The following is a 20,999-nucleotide window of genomic DNA, read 5'->3' as shown; positions in this document are numbered from 1 at the left end:
TAGATTTAAATAATTTTGGTTTACTAACAGTTTATTTTGGATCTCATCTTAATTTATATTTTTTGAGGCAAGGATTATTGGTATAATAAAATTTTCTTGAAATTGACTGATGTTGCTGTAGGTACAGAAAAAGTGCCTTCTGACTATTCTTCCCTAGCTGGAAAAACTTTCTGGATTTTCATCCAAAGCCTACATTTAAAGGTAAATGTGTTTCTGTCCTTTAATGTTTTGATTATCCAGTTGTTTGATTGTCTAGGACTACTGTTTTTTCAAAAATCAAATCACTTCACTTCCTCCTTGATTCAACTTGCTAAAATTAGAGGACCTCTATATTAATAGTTTAACAACTTATGGTGTAGCACAAGATGAAAATATCATGCAAGAGTTTAAAATGATAATTATGACTGAGAAATAAGGAAAATATAAGCTAAAGTGAAAATAGTGCAGCGCAAAATAGTGTGTGTGCATTATTACTGAAACTCTGAAATACATAAGAGAGAAAGATCACATGCAAATGAAAACTCTTAAATAACTACTAATGAACGTTCATTCATCCTAGTGTTCACTGCAACACTGTTTACAGTAACAGAGACCTGGAAGTAACCTAAATATCCTAAATTTAGCAACCTAAATATCAACAGATGAATGGATAAAGAAGATATTGTTCCTATATACATGGAACATTACTTAACCATAAAAAAGAATGAAATAATGCCATCTGCAGCAACATGGATAGACCTAAAGATTATCATACTGAGTTTAGTCAGAAAGAGAAAGACAAATACCATATGGTATCCCTTATATGTGGAATCTGAAAAAAAACAAAAACAAAAAACGATACAAAGGAACTTACATACAAAACAGAAATAGACCCACAGACTTTGGAAAAAAAGAAAAACTTATAGTTACCAAAGTTGGGAGAGAGGGATAAATTAGGAGGTTGGGATTAACATACGCACACTGGATAAACAAGGGTTACTGTATAGCACAGGGAACTATACTCAGTGTTTTGTAATAACCTATAAGGGAAAAGAATCTGAAAAAGAATAGATAAATGTATAACTGAATCATTTTGCTGTACACCTGAAAATAACATTGTAAATCAGTTATACTTCAACTTAAAAAAAAAAAAGATTATTTAAAATGACAGAATTATGGGGGGTTTAAAATTATTTGTCTAAAGTTTGAGTAGACTGATTATTCCAATAAAGCATTTGTATCAAATCTTGGGCTATTTTCTCATTATTTTTCTTTGCTGCCCCTTCTCTACTCTTGTGCCCTAGGCCAGACAGTGGTTCTTGGTGGGCTGCAGGATATTGCCTGGACTTGGCACTGAAACTTGGAGCTAAGACAGCTAATGTTTTTATTCCAGAGCCCAGGGATAGTGTGTCCCATGAATGCACACCATGGGGGGGATAGGCCTCTGAATTCTGATCTTCAGTAGACAGTCCAGAAATAAAACATGCGTACCAGTCATTCATCCTTATAGCAAGAGAGGCACATGTCAAAAAGGCAGAGACTACATACTTGCTTAAGGAACTCCTGGACTCTGGCCCTTTGGTGAGTCTCTTTGGAAGTGCATGATGTTGTGAAATAGAAAAACCTAAAGGCAGAAGTAAAAACCAAAACACTTTGATAGATTTTTGCTCATCACTGCATGCTTCTACATGAATGCATAAACGGTCTGTGCAATATAGAAGGTATTTCTGCTTAAAAAGCAGTATGATTGACTCAGTTTTTTTAAATGTCCAGAGAGATTTTTGTCAATGTCAGTGATACCATTTCGGGTTAATTTCATAATGATAAATAAATCTTCACAACTGTATGATTTTTCCATTGTTCATCTAGTATTACAGGTTAAAAAAAAAAAAAAAAAGCCTTGGAAGGGTTAAATAACTTCCTGAAAGATCATGTATTCACACTCAGTTATTTTGTTCCAAAGTTTCAGTTATTTCTGCCACACTACTAGTAAAGAAATAAATTATATAAAATTAAACATATGCATATGTACGACAGAAATTATATATTCTGTATATAACAGAAATTACATGGTTATGTACATAACAGAAATTTTATAATGTGTATATATAACTGAAGTTATATAGTGTATGCACTCAGGAATAAAGTTCCAAAACAGAGATCGGAAAATCACTGATAAAACTGTAAAGCTTCCCACAGTGACTGCTTTAAAGGCCAAGCAACTCTCTTTGGGACACATAAGGTCTGGTACTTGGGTGTTTTTACCACTGTTCCTCACTGTTTTATCATAATTTCTTAAATTCACCTGGCACATATTAGGTGTTTTATTAGGCACATATTCACTTAATCTGATTCCATGGACTATACAGTCCATGGAATTCTCCAGGCCAGAATACTGGAGTGGGGAGCCTTTCCCTTCTCTAGGGGGATCTTCCCAACCCAGGGATCGAACCCAGGTCTCCTTCATTGCAGGTGGATTCTTTACCAGCTGAGCTACCAGGGAAGCCCAAGAATACTATAGTGGGTAGCCTATCCCTTCTCCAGCAGATCTTCCTGACCCAGGAATCAAACCAGGGTCTCCTGCATTGCAGGTGGATTCTTTACCAGTTGAGCTACCAGGGAATCCCACAAAATGCCTGAAGAGCTGGCTTACTCAATTGAGATAGAGATTAGACATGATTTTCAAGGAGGTAGGGGGCATTCAATCTTCTCTACCAACTATCTCCAGTCAATTCAGTGCCCACTCTACACCCAAGAATATTACAGCCAGTGGAGGTGTCAAATCATAACACAAACTATACCCTCTCATTCTGTTGTTCCTCTAGGGGGCCTTGTTCCCATCAAACACCCTATCCCTAGTGTGATTTAAGATTTACCCCCTTGGACCACTTTTCTAACTGTATGCACGTATGTATTAAAGTAATACATACTCACTGTAAAAAAAAATTACCAATAGAAGTATATTAAATGAGAAGAGAAAGTTTTCCTCCCATCACCATCTTGCTCTCTAGAGATAGCCTCTATTAAAAGTTTGGTTATATGTAAAACTACTGTTACATATGGAGGTGTCCTGGGATTCCCTCATGGTTGTTTAGAAAAAGTATTGAGAATCACTTCCCTAAAGCCAAGGTTCACTGCCAAGAACGGACGGAGCTTCATGGAGGAGATGTGGGGTCTTCATTACTAAAAGAGGAAGCAAAGACTTGGTAGGGATGTTAGAAAGAATTTCAATCATTGGCTAGGGTTGGTTGAGTTAGAGGCAGGGAAAGGAGAAGGCATTGAATTCAATGAATTTTATTATTCCTTTCAAACCAATAGCTTTGCATTTATACCAACAGAATGATCACCCCAAAGGTAGGGGAAAATTCCAATGCAATTTTGATGCCATAACTTAAGTGGAGGAGAAAATAACAGAAAATCCAATATATAAAATCCAAGTTTATAGAACAAGTTGTTCAGTCGCTCAGTCTGGTCTGACTCTTAATGACCACAGGGACTATAGCTCACCAGGTTCTTCTGTCCTTCACTATCACCCAGAGTTTGGTTAAATTCATGTCCATTGAGTTGGTGATGCTTTCTAATCATTTCGTCTTCTGCTCCCCTTTCTCCTGCCCTCAATCTTTCCCAGCATCAGGGTCTTTTCCAGTGAGTCTGCTTTATGCATAGAACAAGTTGCTTTGCAGAAAACACTGTACTTATCTTTCATACAGATTTCTTTTAACTAGGCATTTTGTTGTGTTCAAAATATACTTCATTTTTTAATAAATATGCTATTTACACTTAAAAAAATATTTCCTCAATGAATGAATGAAATGCCAGCAACAGGGAACTCATAGGTCTCAGGAACCATGGTGTGTGTATATTAAGGGGCAGGGCCCATACAGTGGGACAGCCCAAGGAATATCTTTCCACACTACAGAGGAAGATTAAACCCCTAGGTCCAGGACTACAAACATCAGTGTATTCTCTGGACACTGTTCCTTCCCTGCCTGCCAAAATTCCTGCCACATAATCTGGTTTAAACTTGAAGTACCTCCCTTTCCTCATTTCTTGATGGAGTAGTCTCTGGGAGATGTGAGTAGACTCCATAGTCAGGATGTGAGGTGGCAACGGTGGGATGGCCCATGATACATTTCTTCACATCTGACTGGTTTCATTTTCAATCATGTGACCTGCACAGTTAGTAGCTTCTGCAACCTAAGGGAAATACAATTTGTGGAATATCTCAAAGTATCTTTTTAGGTATAAATAAAACATGTAAGGTTTGCTGCTAAGTCGCTTCAGTCGTGTCCGACTCTGTGCGACCTCATAGACGGCAGCCCACCAGGCTCCCCCGTCCCTGGGATTCTCCAGGCAAGAACACTGGAGTGGGTTGCCATTTCCTTCTCCATGTAAGGTTTACAGTTTCTAAATTCATGCTTGTTTTATTTTAAAATCAATTTCAGAAACAAGGGCATTGACAACTGTTGAAAATTATTTGGCAGCAAATAACACAGGACACAGTAATTTATGTGCAATGAGATCATTTGCCTCCAAGGTCAATATCATTATTTTCACATGAACAAAAATGGACATTATATCCTCAATTTATAACCCCCAAGCATAATACTTATAGTAGTGTTTTTAGCAATGCATCCTGTGGCACAACAGAACAGAGTAATAAAAGATAATGCAGAAAAATAAAGAGGTCATATCAAAGGATGACTTGATCCTTTCAAGGACTGAAGGGGAGGGGTATGGCACAATGTAAATCTGTGACATTGAGAAAAAGAACACTGTGATTTCAGAAGTATATAACTCAGTAAAAATTATTAATTTATTTTCCCTTGGGATCTTAATTTCCCAGAACACAAAAATAACTGCTGTTAGTATATACTCATGTTAATACATATTAGTAATACACATTACAAACATGTAGTTATTGAGCACCTACATACTATATTCCAGGTCCTTTAACCTACATTATTCAAACAACTCTGTGTTTCAGGTATGAAAACTCTCAGGGAGGTGAACTTGCCTAGGGCCTCACTTTGAGCCCATCTGAGTTTTGACAAAGACCTTCATCTTAACACAAGACCTATTACCTCCCTTAGGCTATGATCAGCGACTTGAGAGAAAGTAGCTACAGAACTGGACAACACTGCACTGACCTTGTTCAATCTCTGCGCTCCCAAAGTGTCCGAGATATTGCTCACTGTACTATTTTATTTTTCTGACATCCAGGTCATCGTAGAATCATTCAAGGACACATTTCTTTCATATACTTAAATCTGAGTCAGGTTCATGATACGAATGGCACGTAATACATGTCATTTAGATGACTAAGTATTCCTATTTTAGAAAAATATAAGCATATCTCCCAGAAATGCAAATCTTGTGCCACACTGGGTAAGAATACAAATCCCCACTATGATCAGAGCCTATTTATTGCAACCAATACCCCCACCCCCAGTGATTATTTGGAAAGCAGAGGAAAGAGTTCTTGGCTGGGAATTTATTGGCTCAAGCCATCATACTAAACAACGTGAAGTCAGACAAGCCTTTGGGTTTTCAGTGCTATATTTTATATATTCCTCGTGGAATAACAATGCTGGTCTTGCCAAGCACACAGGACAGCTGTTATAATAAAATGAAGAAATTGATTTGAAGGTGTTCTGGAAAGTACACAAATGCCATAAGCAACTATAAATAAATTTTGTATACAAATATAGACTACAGTTATTTTGACCATTGAGGGCTCCACCCACAAATTTACTAGAATAAGATGTATGTTTAAGGATCTTGGCAACAAGGCAGTCCAATAAGAACGGGTTAAAAAGCTCACATTTCAAACAAAAGAAACCTTTCTTCTTTTTGTATTTGAGTTGTTGTATTTGAGTCCTTGTCAGGAGGTAAGACATACAAATACTATGAATTATGTATTTACCTCGGGCATCAGGTGAGAGAGAATGACAGGCTCTGTAACCTGTGTGATTCTCAGTTGGGAAAGGGTTGTGCGCACACTGAGGAAAAGGATCCCAGCCATGATTCTATGCACAAGCACAGGGAACCAGCCTCATTTTCAGATTTTAAAGTAAACAGATTCAGAAAGTACCTTTAAAGCATCTTCATTTTCCCCACTTCCTCATAACTGTGTAAGACAGATCATTCAATTAAGTCCAACTTACAAATACTTGGGCTTCCCTGATAGCTCAGTTGGTAAAGAATCTGCCTGCGATGCAGGAGACCTGGATTTGATCTCTGGGCTAGGAAGAGCCCCTGGAGAAGGGAAAGGCTACCCACTCCAGTATTCTGGGCTGGAGAATTCCACGGACTGTACAGTCTATGGGGTCACAAAGAGTCAGACATGACTGAGTGACTTGCACTTTCACTGTCTACAAATACTGCGGGCCTATAATGTATCTAGCAGGGTGTTAGAAACTGTGAGAGCTGGAAGCAGCAATGTGACCAGCTGGGTAGGGAATGCATAATACAGATAGAAATAAAGAAAGCTACATTATAGCAATTATTTGTTGCCCAATGAGAATTTTCTTTTTCTCTCATGCTTCATAAAGAAGCATCTATGATAGTTCTATTTACACCTTTTAAACTTGTCATCATGACTTTTCAGGGGTTTCAAAATGAGTGCAGTGCATATAAGATGGTGAAAATTACTCTAAAGATTAAAGTTGAAGTCTTACTCTGTGAGCTGATGATTATATTTGTGATGGGATGGATGGTAGCAGTATTTTTCCACACACTATTACAGACACCTGGGATGCTCCATCGGGAGATCAGGACATAGCCACTCACCCATACTCAAAATATGAGAGTAGTATAAGCCTGTATCACAAAATTCTTAACCACCAACCTTCATCAAAACCTCTGAAGTGTGTATTTCTTTGTTATACACTATAGGCATATGTTAGTATATCTGCATTACATACTAAGCAAATAGTCTAGAGTTTCATTACTTCTATAATTTCTGAGTGTCAGCATTGGTACTTTTCACATAATTCAATTCAGGAAATGGAATTCAACATGTTTAGATGTGCATGGATTAACCGTATCCTGATAGCAAACAAGTTCATTCAAAATTAGCAAAATAACAGCACCCATGATTTACAAGATATAGTTTTAACATTTGAGACACAGAAAAAATGTGGTTTTAAATGGCTCTTAATTCTACTAGTATTATTTTTTAAAAACATGCTTTTAAGGCCAAATCTGAAAGGCAGGGAGAGGGGCAAGTTACCCTAGTTTTATTTAACTTTTTAAATTTGAGGGACTTTTAAGAATTCCTTAGATTGTTCATAATACTACTACTACTAAGTCGCTTCAGTCATGTCTGACTCTGTGCAACCCCATAGACGGCAGCCCACCAGGCTCCACCGTCCCTGGGATTCTCCAGGCAAGAACACTGGAGTGGGTTGCCATTTCCTTCTCCAATGCATGAAAGTGAAAAGTGAAAGTGAAGTCGCTCAGTCATGTCCCACTCTTCGTGACCCCATACACTGCAGCCTACCAGGCTCCTCTGTCCATGGGATTTTCCAGGCAAGAGTACTGGAGTGGGCTGCCATTGCCTTCTCCAAGATTGTTCATATAGTATCACAAACACAGAAGCAGGGTGACATGTTTGCTACTGCAGAACATCTGTTTTCGAAAAGGTGGTACAACTGTACAAAACATAATGAAAGGTAAGACCTTTCTTTGCAAAACTCCTACAGTGAATTCCAAAGACTGTGTATCTTGGCATAAAACATTGGATGATTTTTTTTTTCTTTTTCATATTCTGTTGTTTTGGCAAGATATGGTTTACTTTTAATTGCACTCAGAGTTCTTTTAAAATTATTTTGATAGGCTATTTAACACTACAATAAATACTTTCTGGGGCAAGGTGTGTTGGGAATACAATGTCACACAATTAATGTTAAAATGACACAGCTTTCTTTCTTTGCAGATAATTGGATTGATTTTTGGCTTGCTGTTATCATTTTGTGTTTTACAAACATTGTCAGCAGCAGTACATTCGGTAAGCAAGAGTGCAGTGCTTAGTCATTCAGTCATGTCCGATTCTTTGCGAGCCCGTGGACTGTAGCCAAGAAAGAGTGCTGCTGCTGCTGCTACTAAGTCGCCTCATTCATTCGTGTCTGACTCCGTGTGACCCCATAGACAGAAGCCCACCAGGCTCCCCTGTCCCTGGGATTTTCCAGGAAACAACACAAGTGGGTTGCCATTTCCTTCTCCAATGCATGAAAGTGAAAAGTGAAAGTGAAGTCGTTCAGTCGTGTCCGACTCTTAGCGACCCCATGGACTGCAGCCCACCAGGCTCCTCCGCCCATGGGATTTTCCAGGCAAGGGTACTGGAGTGGGGTGCCATTGCCTTCTCCGAGAAAGAGTGCTACCAAGTCATAATTGTTAACTATTTTATTCTTCTATAAGATGAGCATAGTTATCTTAGTCTGATCCTTGAAAATTGTCTAAAAATATAAATCAGGTATTAAAAGTGATGTACATAAGAATAAAATACATGAAGGGATAGTAAGGTGTTTGTTATTTTAGATAAATAATTTAAGAAAGACAGCTATCCACCCATGTCCACATTATGATCGATAACTTCCCACTTATAATGAAAAGGTTATTTGTTTTCTCTTTGGGGAAAGATACAGAACCCAAACTTAATAGCAGGCAAGAAATGTAAGACTTTTCTCATCACCACCATCATCATCTCAGTGCTAATATAAAATAAGGATAATGACAGTACCTTGGTCTGAAGATTACATGGCAATAAATGTTAGCTATGACTATTACTGGGTCTCAACCATTTTGGACCATGTAATCTGTTTACAATCAATCAAACTGAAATCTTTAAAATACAACTCACCATATATATTGTCTAGAGGTAAGGAATTAATCCTTATTATAATTTTTCATCATGAATGTGAATCAACATTACAGTCAATACTTCAAAAGACTCAATTAATAATATGTATCTGTGGAGTATAATGAATATGTCAATTGACTTGCATCAGTTGAATAAAGGTTATAATGAATAAGGCAATCAGTCTGACTCTTGCGAGACACACATTTATCAAACCCCTGGACCAGTACATGAAAACACTTTCGTTCAGGGCCATCTGTACTCTATGAATCCTATTTCGCATGGTGGATAGCTCTGCCAGGAACAGAACAAACTGCTTTTTAATGTGATCTCCCTCCTTCCTGTCACGACAGAGTAACTGCCACAGATTTGGTCCAAAAAGTAAGATTAACTGAGCAGTTCAGTTGTATTTAAACTTGGCAAAAAAAAAAAAAAAAGAACAAGTGAACAAGGGGCAATGAATGCACAAAGAATTCCTCTTGAGATGGAATCCAAATGGAATTTTACAAATATGCACCTTAACTCTGGGCAAAGTATACCCTCAATTTCTTGTGGAATAAATACATCATTTCTATTCTGAAGATAAGCAGCTCATGGTTCTGAAAGGGAGCGATATTGGTATTTTGGGTGGAAGAGTTCATTGAGAGGTTGACCTGTCCATTGTATATGTAACATTTACCGTCTCTGACTCCTGGGAGACTAAAGGGCAGTAGTTCCCCCGACAATCTCCCCTCACTGTCTCAGATTTTCAAATCCTTCCAGGGAGAAGGGTAATACCACTCCTAGTAGATAACCACTGTGGTATACAAGGACTCAGAAAGTATTCACACAATTAGATGTTAGAATTATACTTCACTGATTAAACTTAAGAGTTTACAGATTCAGTTTAGTAAACAGGATCTGAAATCTCTTCACAATGTTTCACAAAATGACATTCTAGGGAAGACGTATAGAAGAATCATGGTTTAGAAAATGGGTTCATCTGCCACTTCCTAGCCGGGATATCTTGGGAAACATTTTCTTACTAAAGGATAATTATGCTATTCACTTCACAGGCTTACATGTGAGTATTAACTGTGTTAAATAATACATGCAGCCTGCTTAGCTCAGCTCCTGGAACTTAGCAAACACTCAAATGTCATGGCTGTAATACATAAAGGGAGCAAAGAGGAAATTTATGCATTTAATAGCTGTCATTCGCAAGGAGCACAAATCTGTCAGAATAACACACATTGGATGAACAAAGGTAAATTATGGCAGCATTAAAAATAACTAAAAAATAAATCAAGTGGCCAATTTCTGCTACTAGAAATGTCTTATCTGTTGTCCTGCTAACTGTTAAAACTAAAAAAGTGTACACTTTCATAAACTCACAAAGCCTGAGATGAGCTTTCATGTTAATTGTTTTTAATTATTTTAACTGGAGGCTAATTACAATACTGTGGTGTCCATACATTGTCATGCATCAGCCACAGGTGTACATGTGTCCCCCATCCTGAAGCTCCCCTCCTTTCTCCCTCCCCACCCCATCCCTCTGGGTTGTCCCAGTGCACCAACCAGCTTTGAGTGCTCTGTTTCATGCATCGAACTTGGACTGATCTATTTCACATATACACGTTTCAAAGCTATTCTCTCAAATCACCCCACCCTCACCTTCTCCCACAGAGTCTAAAGTTTGTTTTTATATCTGCGTCTCTTCTATCTTGCATAGAAGATCGTCACCATCTTTCTAAATTCCATATATATGCACTAATACACTGTATTGATGTTTTTCTTTCTGACTTACTTCATTCTGTATAATAGGCTCCAGTTTCATCCACCTCATCAGAACTGACTCAAATGCATTCTTTTTAATAGCTGAGTAATATTCCATTGTGTATATGTACCACATCTTCCTTATCCATTTGTCTGTAGATGGACATCTAGGTTGCTTCCATGTCCTAGCTATTGTAAGCAGTGCTGAGATGAACATTGGGGTACACATGTCTCTTTCAATTCTGGTTTCCTCGGTGTGTATGCCCAGCAGTGGGATTACTGGGTTGTATGGCAGTTTTGTTTTTTAAGGAATCTCCACTGTTCTCCATAGTGGCTGTACTAGTTTGCATTCCCACCAACAGTGTGAGAGGGTTCCCTTTTCTCCGCACCCTCTCCAGCATTTATAGTTTGTAGTCTTTTTGATAGACTTTTTGAGTCTGACTGGCATGAGGTGGTACCTCATTGTGGTTTTGATTTGCATTTCTCTGATGAGTGATGTTGAGCATCTTTTCATGTGTTTGTTAGCCATCTGTATGTCTTCTTTGGAGAAATGTTTGTTTAGTTCTCTGGCCCATTTTTTGATTGGGTTGTTTATTTTTCAGGTATTGAGATGCATGAGCTGTTTGTATATTTTGAGATTAATTGACAGTTGCTTTGTTTGCTTTTATTTTCTCCCATTCTGAGGGCTGTCTTTTCATCTTCCTTGTATTTTTCTTCATTGTGCAAAAGCTTTTAAGTTTAATTAGGTCTCATTTAGTTTTGCTTTTATTTCCATTACGCTGGGAGTTGGGTCATAGAGGATCTTGCTGTGATTTATGTCAGAGAGTGTTTTGCCTATGTTTTCCTCTAGGAGTTTTATAGTTTCTGGTCTTACATTTTGATCTTTAATCCATTTTGAGTTTATTTTTGTGTATGGTGTTATAAAGTGTTCTAGTTTCATTACAGGTGGTTGACCAGTTTACCCAGCATCACTTGTTAAAGAGATTGTCTTTTCTCCATTGTATATTTTTGCCTCCTTTGTCAAAGGTAAGGTGTCCAAAGGTGAATGGATTTATCTCTGAGCTTTCTATTTTGTTCCTTTGTTTTATACTTCTGTCTTTGTGCCAGTACCATTAAGTCTTGATGACTGTAGCTTTGTAGTATAGTCTTAAGTCAGGCAGGTTGATTCCTCCAGTTCCATTTTTCTTTCTCAAGACTGCTTTGGCTATTCGAGGATTTTTGTATTTCCATACAAATTGTGAAATTATTTGTTCTAGTTCTGTGAAAAATACTGTTGGTAGCTTGATAGGAATTGCACTGAATCTATAGATTGTTTTGGGTAGTATACTCGTTTTCACTATATTGATTCTTCCTTGTTAATTTTCTGTTTAGTTGATCTATCCATAAGTGTGAGTGGGGTATTAAAGTCTCCCACTATTATTGTGTTATTCTTCCAATCCATGAACATGGTATATATCTCCGTCTATTTGTGTCATCTTTGATTTCTTTCATCAGTGTTTTATAGTTTTCTATATATAGGTCTTTTGTTTCTTTAGGTAGATTTATTCATAAGTATTTTATTCTTTTCGTTGCAATGGTGACTGAGATTTTTTCCTTAATTTCTCTTTCTGTTTTCTCAGTGTATAGGAATGCAAGAGATTTCTGTGTATTAATTTTATATCCTGCACATGTTGATTGTTTTGAGCCACTGTTTAAATTCATCACTGGCTCCTGTTCTAACTAAATACATTTCAGGAACTTCTACACTTGAGAGCTTGTAATTGCTTAGCCTATGTAAAAGGATTTTCTTTCATTAGTTAGTATCAACACAGAAATCTACAATGAAGAAATATGAAAAGGAAAGGAAGCTAACTCCTTAACTCTAAATCTAATGAATATCTTAAGCATCTACTGCACTGATCTTCTCTAAAGTAGTTTATAATTCCTGTTTTTACTGATTGAGACTAAACACTAATCCAACTCATTTAATCAGAAATAAATTCAAAATATTTTACATAAGAATAAGGAAAGACAAAATGTTAAAATCTAACTCAGTAACTTACCAGTTACTGAGCACCTGCAACAATAAAATATCATCTAATTCAGAATTAGATCTGATCTTTCTCAATCAATATTATTTCCAGAGATTTAAATCCCTTACACCAGTTAATTCTGTATAAGAATTAACTGCAATATTTAGTATATATACATATTGCCATACAATTGGAATTGTACACTTAAAAATACTTAGAAATAAATTCTACAAAAGGTGTACAGGATATATACACTGACAACTACAAAACACTACTTAGAAAAAAAAATTTTAATCTAAATAAAATGGAGATAGTCCATGTTCATTGTATACTTCAAAGGACAGACACAATTGATCAATACTGTTAATATGTCCATTCCCTCAGCTTAATACATTCAAAGCAATCCCTATCAGAATTTCAGCTGTGTGTGCGTGCGTGTATACATGTGCTCTAACAAAATGATTCTAAAATTTATGTGAAAATACAAATGGACTAGAAAAAACAAAATAAGTTTGAAAAAGCATAAGTTGAAAGAATTCTACCATCTGATTTTAAAACTTACATATAGCTATAGTAACAGGACACTATGGTACTAGTAGAAAATTAACATATAGGTCAATGGGACAGAAAAGAGAGTCTAGAAATCAACCCACAAATATAAGGATAGCAGATTTCTGATAAAAGAACAAAGACAAATCAGTGGTAAAAGGATTTTTCTTAAACAAATGACGCTGGTGGTGGTGGTGGTGGTGGTGGTGTAGTCACTAAGTTGCGTCCGACTCTTAAAACCCCATGTACTGTAGCCTGTCAGGCTCCTTTGTCCATGGGATTCTCCAAGCAAGAATACAGGAGTGGGTTGCCATTTCCTTCTCCAGGGGATCTTCTCAACCTGGTGGCTCAGAGGTAAAGAATCCGCCTGCAATGTGGGAGACCTGTGTTTGATCCCTGGATATGGAAGATCCCCTTGGAGAAGGGAATGGCACCCCACTCCAGTATTCTTGCCTGGAAAATTCCACAGAGGAGCCTGACGGGCTATAGTCTAGGGCGTCACAAAGAAACGGACATGACTGAGCGACTAACAAATGATGCTGGCACAACTATTCTTATGCAAAAGAGAGAAAGAGAGATTTGACCCTTATTCACACCATATAGGTTTCCCAGGTGGCTCAGTGGTAAGGAATCCGCCTGCCAATGCAGGAGACATGGGTTCCATCCCTGGGTCAGGAAGATACCCTGGAGAAGGAAATGTCAACCCACTCCAGTATTCCTACCTGGAGAATTCCATGGATAGAGGAGCCTGGTGGGCTACAGTTTCCAGAGGGTTGTAAAGAGTTGGACATGACTGAGTGACTGAACACACATGCACATATCATATACAAAATTAACTCAAAAGAATAAATTGATAACCTGACCATCAAAATTAAAAACTCATATGCATACTTAAAAGACACTACTGAAAATATGAAAAGGCAAGCCACTCACTGGGAGATACATATTATCTGGCAAGAGACTTGCATCTAGAATATAAAGAACTTTTGCACAACTCAATAACAAGAAAATAAACTATTTAAAAATGGGCAAAAGAGTTGAATGGATATTTCATCAAAGAAGACATACAAATAACTAATAAATACCTCAAAAGATACTCAACATCAATAGCTACTGGAAGTGTTAGTCACTCCGTCGTGTCCGAATCTTTGCAACTCCATGGACTGTAATGAGAAAGAGCCAACTACTGTTATGCTACAGCCTGGAAAAATCTCAGCAACATGCTAAGTGAAAAGAAAACAGATGCAAAAGATTATATACTATTTGATCCCATTTATAGGAAATATCCAGAAACAGTAACTCTACACAGACAGAAAGCACATCACTGGTTGCCTGGAGCAGAGGACAGGAGTAGGCAATGGCTATAAACAAGCATGAGGCAAGAAACAAGCATGAGGCAAGATCTGTGGATGATGGCATTGCTCTAAAACTGGACTATTTGATGGTTGCACAACTCTATAAATCTACTACAAAGTGCTGAACACTTGCAGTGGATAGCTTTTTTGGTATGGAAATTACACCTCAATCAAGCTATAAAAAATGGAGGAGAAAAAGATACTTCACGTGAAAGCAGGAATGATCCAATATGGGTGATGTAAAGGGTGGAGTCAATCTTGAAACAAAGATGTCAGTTAATAAATATTTGCACAATCAATAATAAAATTTGAACGTGGCTACTTCCCTGGTGGCTCAGAGGTTAAAGCGTCTGCCTGAAATGCAGGAGACCTGGGTTTGATCCCTGGGTCAGGAAGATCCCCTGGAGAAGGAAATGGCAACCCACTCCAGTACTCTTGCCTGCAGAATCCCATGGAGGGAGGAGCCTGGTAGGCTACAGTCCATGGGGTCGCAAAGAGTCGGACACAACTGAGTGACTTCACTTTCACTTGAGAGAAACAAAAAGTTCAAAACGTTTATGATTTTTCTCTTTACCTCACTTTTACCTTTTTTTTTTTTGGCATGTGTGACCTTAGTTCCTAAAATCCTCTGTAGTAAAGTGCTAGAAATATGGAGTTTTAACCACTGGACTGCAAGGGAAGCCCCTTAAAAAGTTACTTTTTTTTTTTTTTGTTATTATTAGGAATAATAGTAACAGTACCTCTTCCACAGGGATATAAATATAATGAGATAGTGGACATAAAGCTTTCAGCATAGTCTTTGGCATGTAAGTGCTAGATATTAGCTAGTAATAATCATAAAAATACTCACATTTCCTCTATAGATGTGAAAACACTTTAAACACATTTATGTTTCTCTACTTTCAGAGCTATGAAATTTCCCTTACGGTAAAAGTGGAACTTTACTGGTTTATCTGTAAAACTACTGACAGTAGATACATTTTGGATTTTCAATCATTTTTCAAAATATAGCCACCTGAAAGGGACACACTGCTGTATTTTTAAAAAATCAAAATAATTTTAAGAATGAGATATATTTATTAGCATGAATGAAAACTAGTTGATTTAAATAAATTAATCAAGAAGCATAAACTGTGTGCCAAAGACATCAGTTAAATCTTACGAGAATAAGTGATATGAATGAATAGGCAGGAATATCCTAATTTCTTCTCTTTTAACTCATTTGATCACTGTTTACTTTTATAAATTATCACAGAATTATTGCATTGGAAGGAACCTAATTAGGCCATTATCTATCTTTAAAACATTCTTCTCATAAAGAACTGATCGTACTTTAAAAACAGTCGAATAAAGAACCCATAACCTACCTGGTAGTGTGTCTTCATATTTCAGGAGAGTATCCTTTTCTTCTGTTCTTTTCTGAAAAGAAATCCACTCTGCTTTTGGACAAAGCAAAGCACTGGCTTCATTGTAAAGTGAAGGTTATCTCGGGTGCATGACACAATTCTTCAGATAATCAGTTTCAAGTACAAATGGGGACAACTGAAAATGGGTGCACCACCCAACTGGTGTACCTTCTGTTGGTGAGAAAAGCAGAAGCAGCAAGGACAGAGACAGGGACATGGGAACTCTAGTGGTCTCAGTCCTTCAGTCATTAGCAGATTTACTCCAAGTGAAAGGAGAAGGCAGTGGTCAGAAACTGCTGGGCAGGACGCGGGGGTTGTGTCCCCTCAGACTGCATGCTCAGTATTCCTGACTTCCCTGCCTCTCAGAAGGTTCCTTTGTCACCTACCCTCTCCTGGATAAAGTGTGGCATGGGAGAGGGAGAGGTGCAGAGTGTAATTATAACCCCGGCCAGGCTCTCTCCACCGTAGCCTATACACAACTCTGCCCAAGGCACCATTTTTAATAATGGACATCAGCAGCAGCAAGTACAGAAGTGAAATATTACCAGCACAGCACTGATCACACAAATAAGAACAGAATTATCCAAAAAAGACTGAGCTACAATTTTTATTTTCTATATTTTTAAAGTAATTGATGAGTTGGATAATTTGTTACATTTTTTTTTCTGAAACAGAGAATTCTTTGCTTCTATGAAAAGAGCAGATATTTTACCTCTGTAGGACTGAAAATTCATTTTCACATCTCTTCTAATCTTTTGCTTCTACAATTGTAGAATTTTCTTTCCAGTTGCCCTAAGAGTAAATAAAATTTTACAGCTAGCTCTTCCCACTTTCCCAGAATAAAATATCTGAAGCCCAGAGAGGTTATCCACCCTCTTCCAAGTCAAAACAGAAGGACTGTGCATCGCAGCCCAAATTAGCATCCAGACTCTCAGCTCCCCCGGCATCTGTGAACCATGCCTCACTGGCTCTACACAGCACTGATGCAAAGACACAGTAATGGGTTTAGCTCCAGTTTATGTAGAGAAAGCAAAGGACACTCACCTCTTTTCATTTTCCTTGACAAATCTAAACATGGTAAAGGATTTACATGGCACATAGATAACACAACAAAGATGAATTTGGTTAGCATAAACAATGATGCAAGTTGCTGTATATGTTATTAATCTCTGTGAAGTCTAGATGGTTAAAGGAGTTAAGATAAAACAAGCCTGACATTTTTTTAAAGCATACTGTTGACAGAGCTACAAAGAGATGACAGGCTACATTATAAATAATAAATAATTTAAAAATGACATCAGCCTTTTAACAGATTATTTCAACAGTTTAGTTTTTGCTAATGATGGGGTATTTCCTCAGTAAATTCAAATAATTAATTTTATATGAGTGAATGATAAGCTAGAGCTAGAAAATTGACACACAGCATTATCTTGAAATTTTAGGGGGGAAAAGTGGTTGACTGGAACTTCACCTATCTTTCGGAACCAAACAACGTTGAAATAAACATATTTGGAATAGAAAACGGTATCTGGCTCTTTCATATTTCAAATGTAAAAGTCCTTTGATAGAGAGAATTTCATTTTTTTTCTGCATCTGTTTAGATCACATGACAATCGTGGGAGGCAATATTTGGATCATAGAACGTAGCTATCAAAAACCTAAGTAATGTTTAAAGTAATGAAGAAGAAATTAGTTTTTCCACATGAAAGAAAATCAATGATTAAATAAATTTAACATGATTATGGTGACTAAAGTAAAAATACCAAGTATAATGTGATAGTTTTCAGTTCTTGTTTGGCACATATATTAATAAATTTTCAAACATCAAACAATACAACATCGATATGTACTAAAACCAACTAGTACAGTAAGATTCCTAAAGCACAGTTAATTATTAACATCATAAAAACCTAATTTCCATATGAACTGTGTAACCAAGTACACTCTCTCTGTACTGTGCAAGCTGGTCCAAACACTGTCTTTTCAGGATTCCCCAGAATTCAAGAGCATTTTGATGATAAATCATGCTGAACCCCACGATTCCTTATTGAATTCTGTGGATCTTCTCAACAGGCATTCAGTTAGGAGACTACACGCACACACTCATCACAATTTTGAAAAGAATGGAAGGCCTTCATACATGTCAGTTTTTAGTTTTATCCAATCATTAATTTTCTGCAGAGTTGTTTTTTCTTGACTTAATATTTTTGCAAGTTTTTTCATTTTTTCTTCATTTCTTTCTATGTACTTCAACCCTTCCAACTGCAGCTGATTCAGCTTTTCATTTCGACTTTCATCTAGAGGTATGTTTTCACACATAACAGGATTAAATCTAAAATAGGTGTCAGGAGGTAATAGACCATCAAGCATTACATGGACTTCTGTTAAAACAAAGAGAGGACAGAGCGAATTAAAAAATCAAGTTATTCTGCAATGATCTAATTTTATTTAAATTACCCTATTTTAGGCAAATCAGAAAGCCTTGCTTATTTTTCACATTCTAGCTAATTAACGGCAGAAGTAAAGAATTCATAATATTGAATATAATTATGAAATGAAATTCAATTCCTGATATATACCATATAATTCTGTTAAATTAGGATCCCAGCTCCAGGACTCTTCTGTTTTCGGTCATACTGTTAGCCACTGCTGAGATGCCTTTTCAACCTTCCTTTTGTTGTTTTTTAATTTCCTGAGATCATCTTTATTAAGGTATAATTTATATACAGTAAGGTTAATAAATTTTACATGTCTAAACTGCCAGGTTTTGACAATGGTATACACTTGTTTGATCACAACCACCACGACACAGAATATTGTCCATCACCCCAAAAGCTTCTTCATGCCTCTTTATGGTTGATTCCTCCCGTATCTTTTGCCTTTTCTAGAATTTCATATAAACAAACTTACAAATATATATATAGCTCTTCTGTGTCTGGTTATTGTTTCTACTCAGAAAAATGCTTTTGAAATGCATGTTGCAGTATGGATCAATAATTTCTTCCTTTTTATTGCTAAGTAGTAATTCAGTGTAGGGATATTACACAATTTGTTCTCTCTGGTCTGGGTCTGCTTCTCTTCAGTTTTCAGCTATTAGAAATAATCCTAAATCATTTTGTGGATATATGGTTCTATTTTTCCTGCATAAATACTCATGGATGAAACTGCTTGCTCATATGGTAAAAGTTTAATTATCTTATTAAGAACAACAACACTCTTTTCCAAATGGTTGCATCATTCTGCATGTCAACCATTAGGATTATCTGAGTCCCACTGTTCTTTATCTTTGCGAAGACTTGTTATTGTTGGTCTTATTTTTAATCATTTTAGAAGGTGTGTACTGGTATCTTGTGGTTTTAATATTCATTTCCCTAATGACTAATAATGGAGAAGGCAATGTCAACCCACTCCAGTACCCTTGCCTGGAAAACCCCATGGATGGAGGAGCCTGGTAGGCTATGGTCCATGGGGTTGCTAAGAGTCGGACACGACTGAGAGACTTCACTTTCACTTTTCACTTGCATGCATTGGAGAAGGAAATGGCAAACCCCTCCAGTGTTCTTGCCTGGAGAATCCCAGGGATGGAGAAGCCTGGTGGGCTGCTGTCTATGGGGTCGCACAGAGTCAGACACGACTGAAGCGACTTAGCAGCAATGACTACTAATGAAAAATCTTTCATGTACTTATCAGTCCCCTGTATATCTTCTTCAGTGAAGTGTCTGTTCAAATATTTTGGCCATTTTTTTCCATTGATTTTTTGTTTTGTTTTCATCTCTATATATTCCTTATATGAAATATTGGAAGTATTTTCTATATGTTTTGCATCTGATTGTACATTTGGTTCTGATGATGGACATATTTTACTAATATTTGACTTCAGCAGATAGCTTGTCTCTTATTAAAAGTGTCTTTTGAAGAACAAAATTTATAACTTAATGAAGTCTAATTTATCTATTTTTCCTCTTATGTACTATCAAAGACTCTTTACCTAACCCAACGTCATTAAGATTTTCTCCAGGGTATTTTAGAAGATTTGCAGTTTTAACTCTTATATTTAGATCTATGATCCATTTCAAGTTAGTTTTTATATGTGGTGTCAAGGGTCAAGGTTCAGTTTTTTAAATACAGTTATCTAATTGTCCTGGTACTATTTGTTGAAAAGATTATCCTTTCCTCTTTGAGTTACCTTTGTCAAAAATCTTTTGAGCACACATGTCTGGATCAATTTCTGCATTATTAGGTACCACTGATCTAATGCAAACACCACCCTTGCTTAACTGTAGTTTTACAGCCTCAAAGTCAGAGGGTCTAAGTCCTCTAATTTTGTTCTTTTAGAAAACTGTTTTGGTTACTCTAGGTCCTTTGCATACCCATATGAATTTTACAGTCATCGTGTTAATCTCTACCCCACAGAAAGTCTGTTTTGACTTCTCTAGCAGTTGCATGAAGTCTAAAACCAATCTGTGGTTTGCCAGCATAACAATACTGACATTTTGAATTCATGAGCACAGTTATCAATTACTTAGGCCTGCTTTAATTTCTCTCAGTAATGTTTTGTACTTTTTACCATCAGGTCTTGCATATAACTTTCAAAGGCAACTGCTGTTTTTATACATCAATAACCATCTAATACCAGCAATTACAAGTTTCACTCTAATTCTTCATTAACTAGAGTGTATGTGCACAAAGGCAGTATATTTCATATTTCTTAAACATTTCAAGTGAGCCAATAATGTGGTTTGCACAAGGTATACATAAAAGTATCATGAGACTGGGTAATCAAAGCTATCTTTTTCTAAGAAGACTGCTTATGGTAAGAATATTTATTGATTTCATAACAAAATTGTAGATAGTGAAAAATTCAGAATGTCACTTTTTCTTGGGTTCAAAGTGAAAGTGAAGTTGCTCAGTCGTGTCCAACTCTTTGCGACCCCATGGGCTGTAGCCTACCAGGTTCCTCCATCCATGGGATTTTCCAGGCAAGAATATTGGAGTGGGGTGCCCCTTCCTTCTCCAGGAGATCTTCCTGTCCCAGTGATTGAACCCAGGTCTCCCGCATTGTAGGCAGATGCTTTACTGTCTG

The 20,999-nt window shown here is 36.9% G+C and overlaps 1 protein-coding gene across 2 annotated transcripts in view; it reads right to left on the bottom strand.

Moving 5' to 3' along the window:
* Positions 1-16,507: 16,507 nt before the first annotated feature.
* PNPLA8 (patatin like phospholipase domain containing 8) overlaps positions 16,508-20,999 on the bottom strand; it is a 50,497-nt gene continuing 46,005 nt past the window's right edge. For both annotated transcript variants that reach the window (XM_027539622.1, XM_027539623.1), the window contains exon 10: positions 16,508-18,297. In XM_027539622.1, the coding sequence (XP_027395423.1) occupies positions 18,023-18,297 (275 nt within the window). In that variant the 3' untranslated portion in view covers positions 16,508-18,022. The remainder of the gene's footprint in view (positions 18,298-20,999) is intronic.

This window comes from Bos indicus x Bos taurus, chromosome 4, assembly GCF_003369695.1.
Source record: "Bos indicus x Bos taurus breed Angus x Brahman F1 hybrid chromosome 4, Bos_hybrid_MaternalHap_v2.0, whole genome shotgun sequence".
Classification (NCBI taxonomy): Eukaryota; Metazoa; Chordata; class Mammalia; order Artiodactyla; family Bovidae; genus Bos; species Bos indicus x Bos taurus.
Note: the sequence above shows the minus strand (reverse complement) of the source record. Positions and strands in the feature narration are given on the sequence as shown.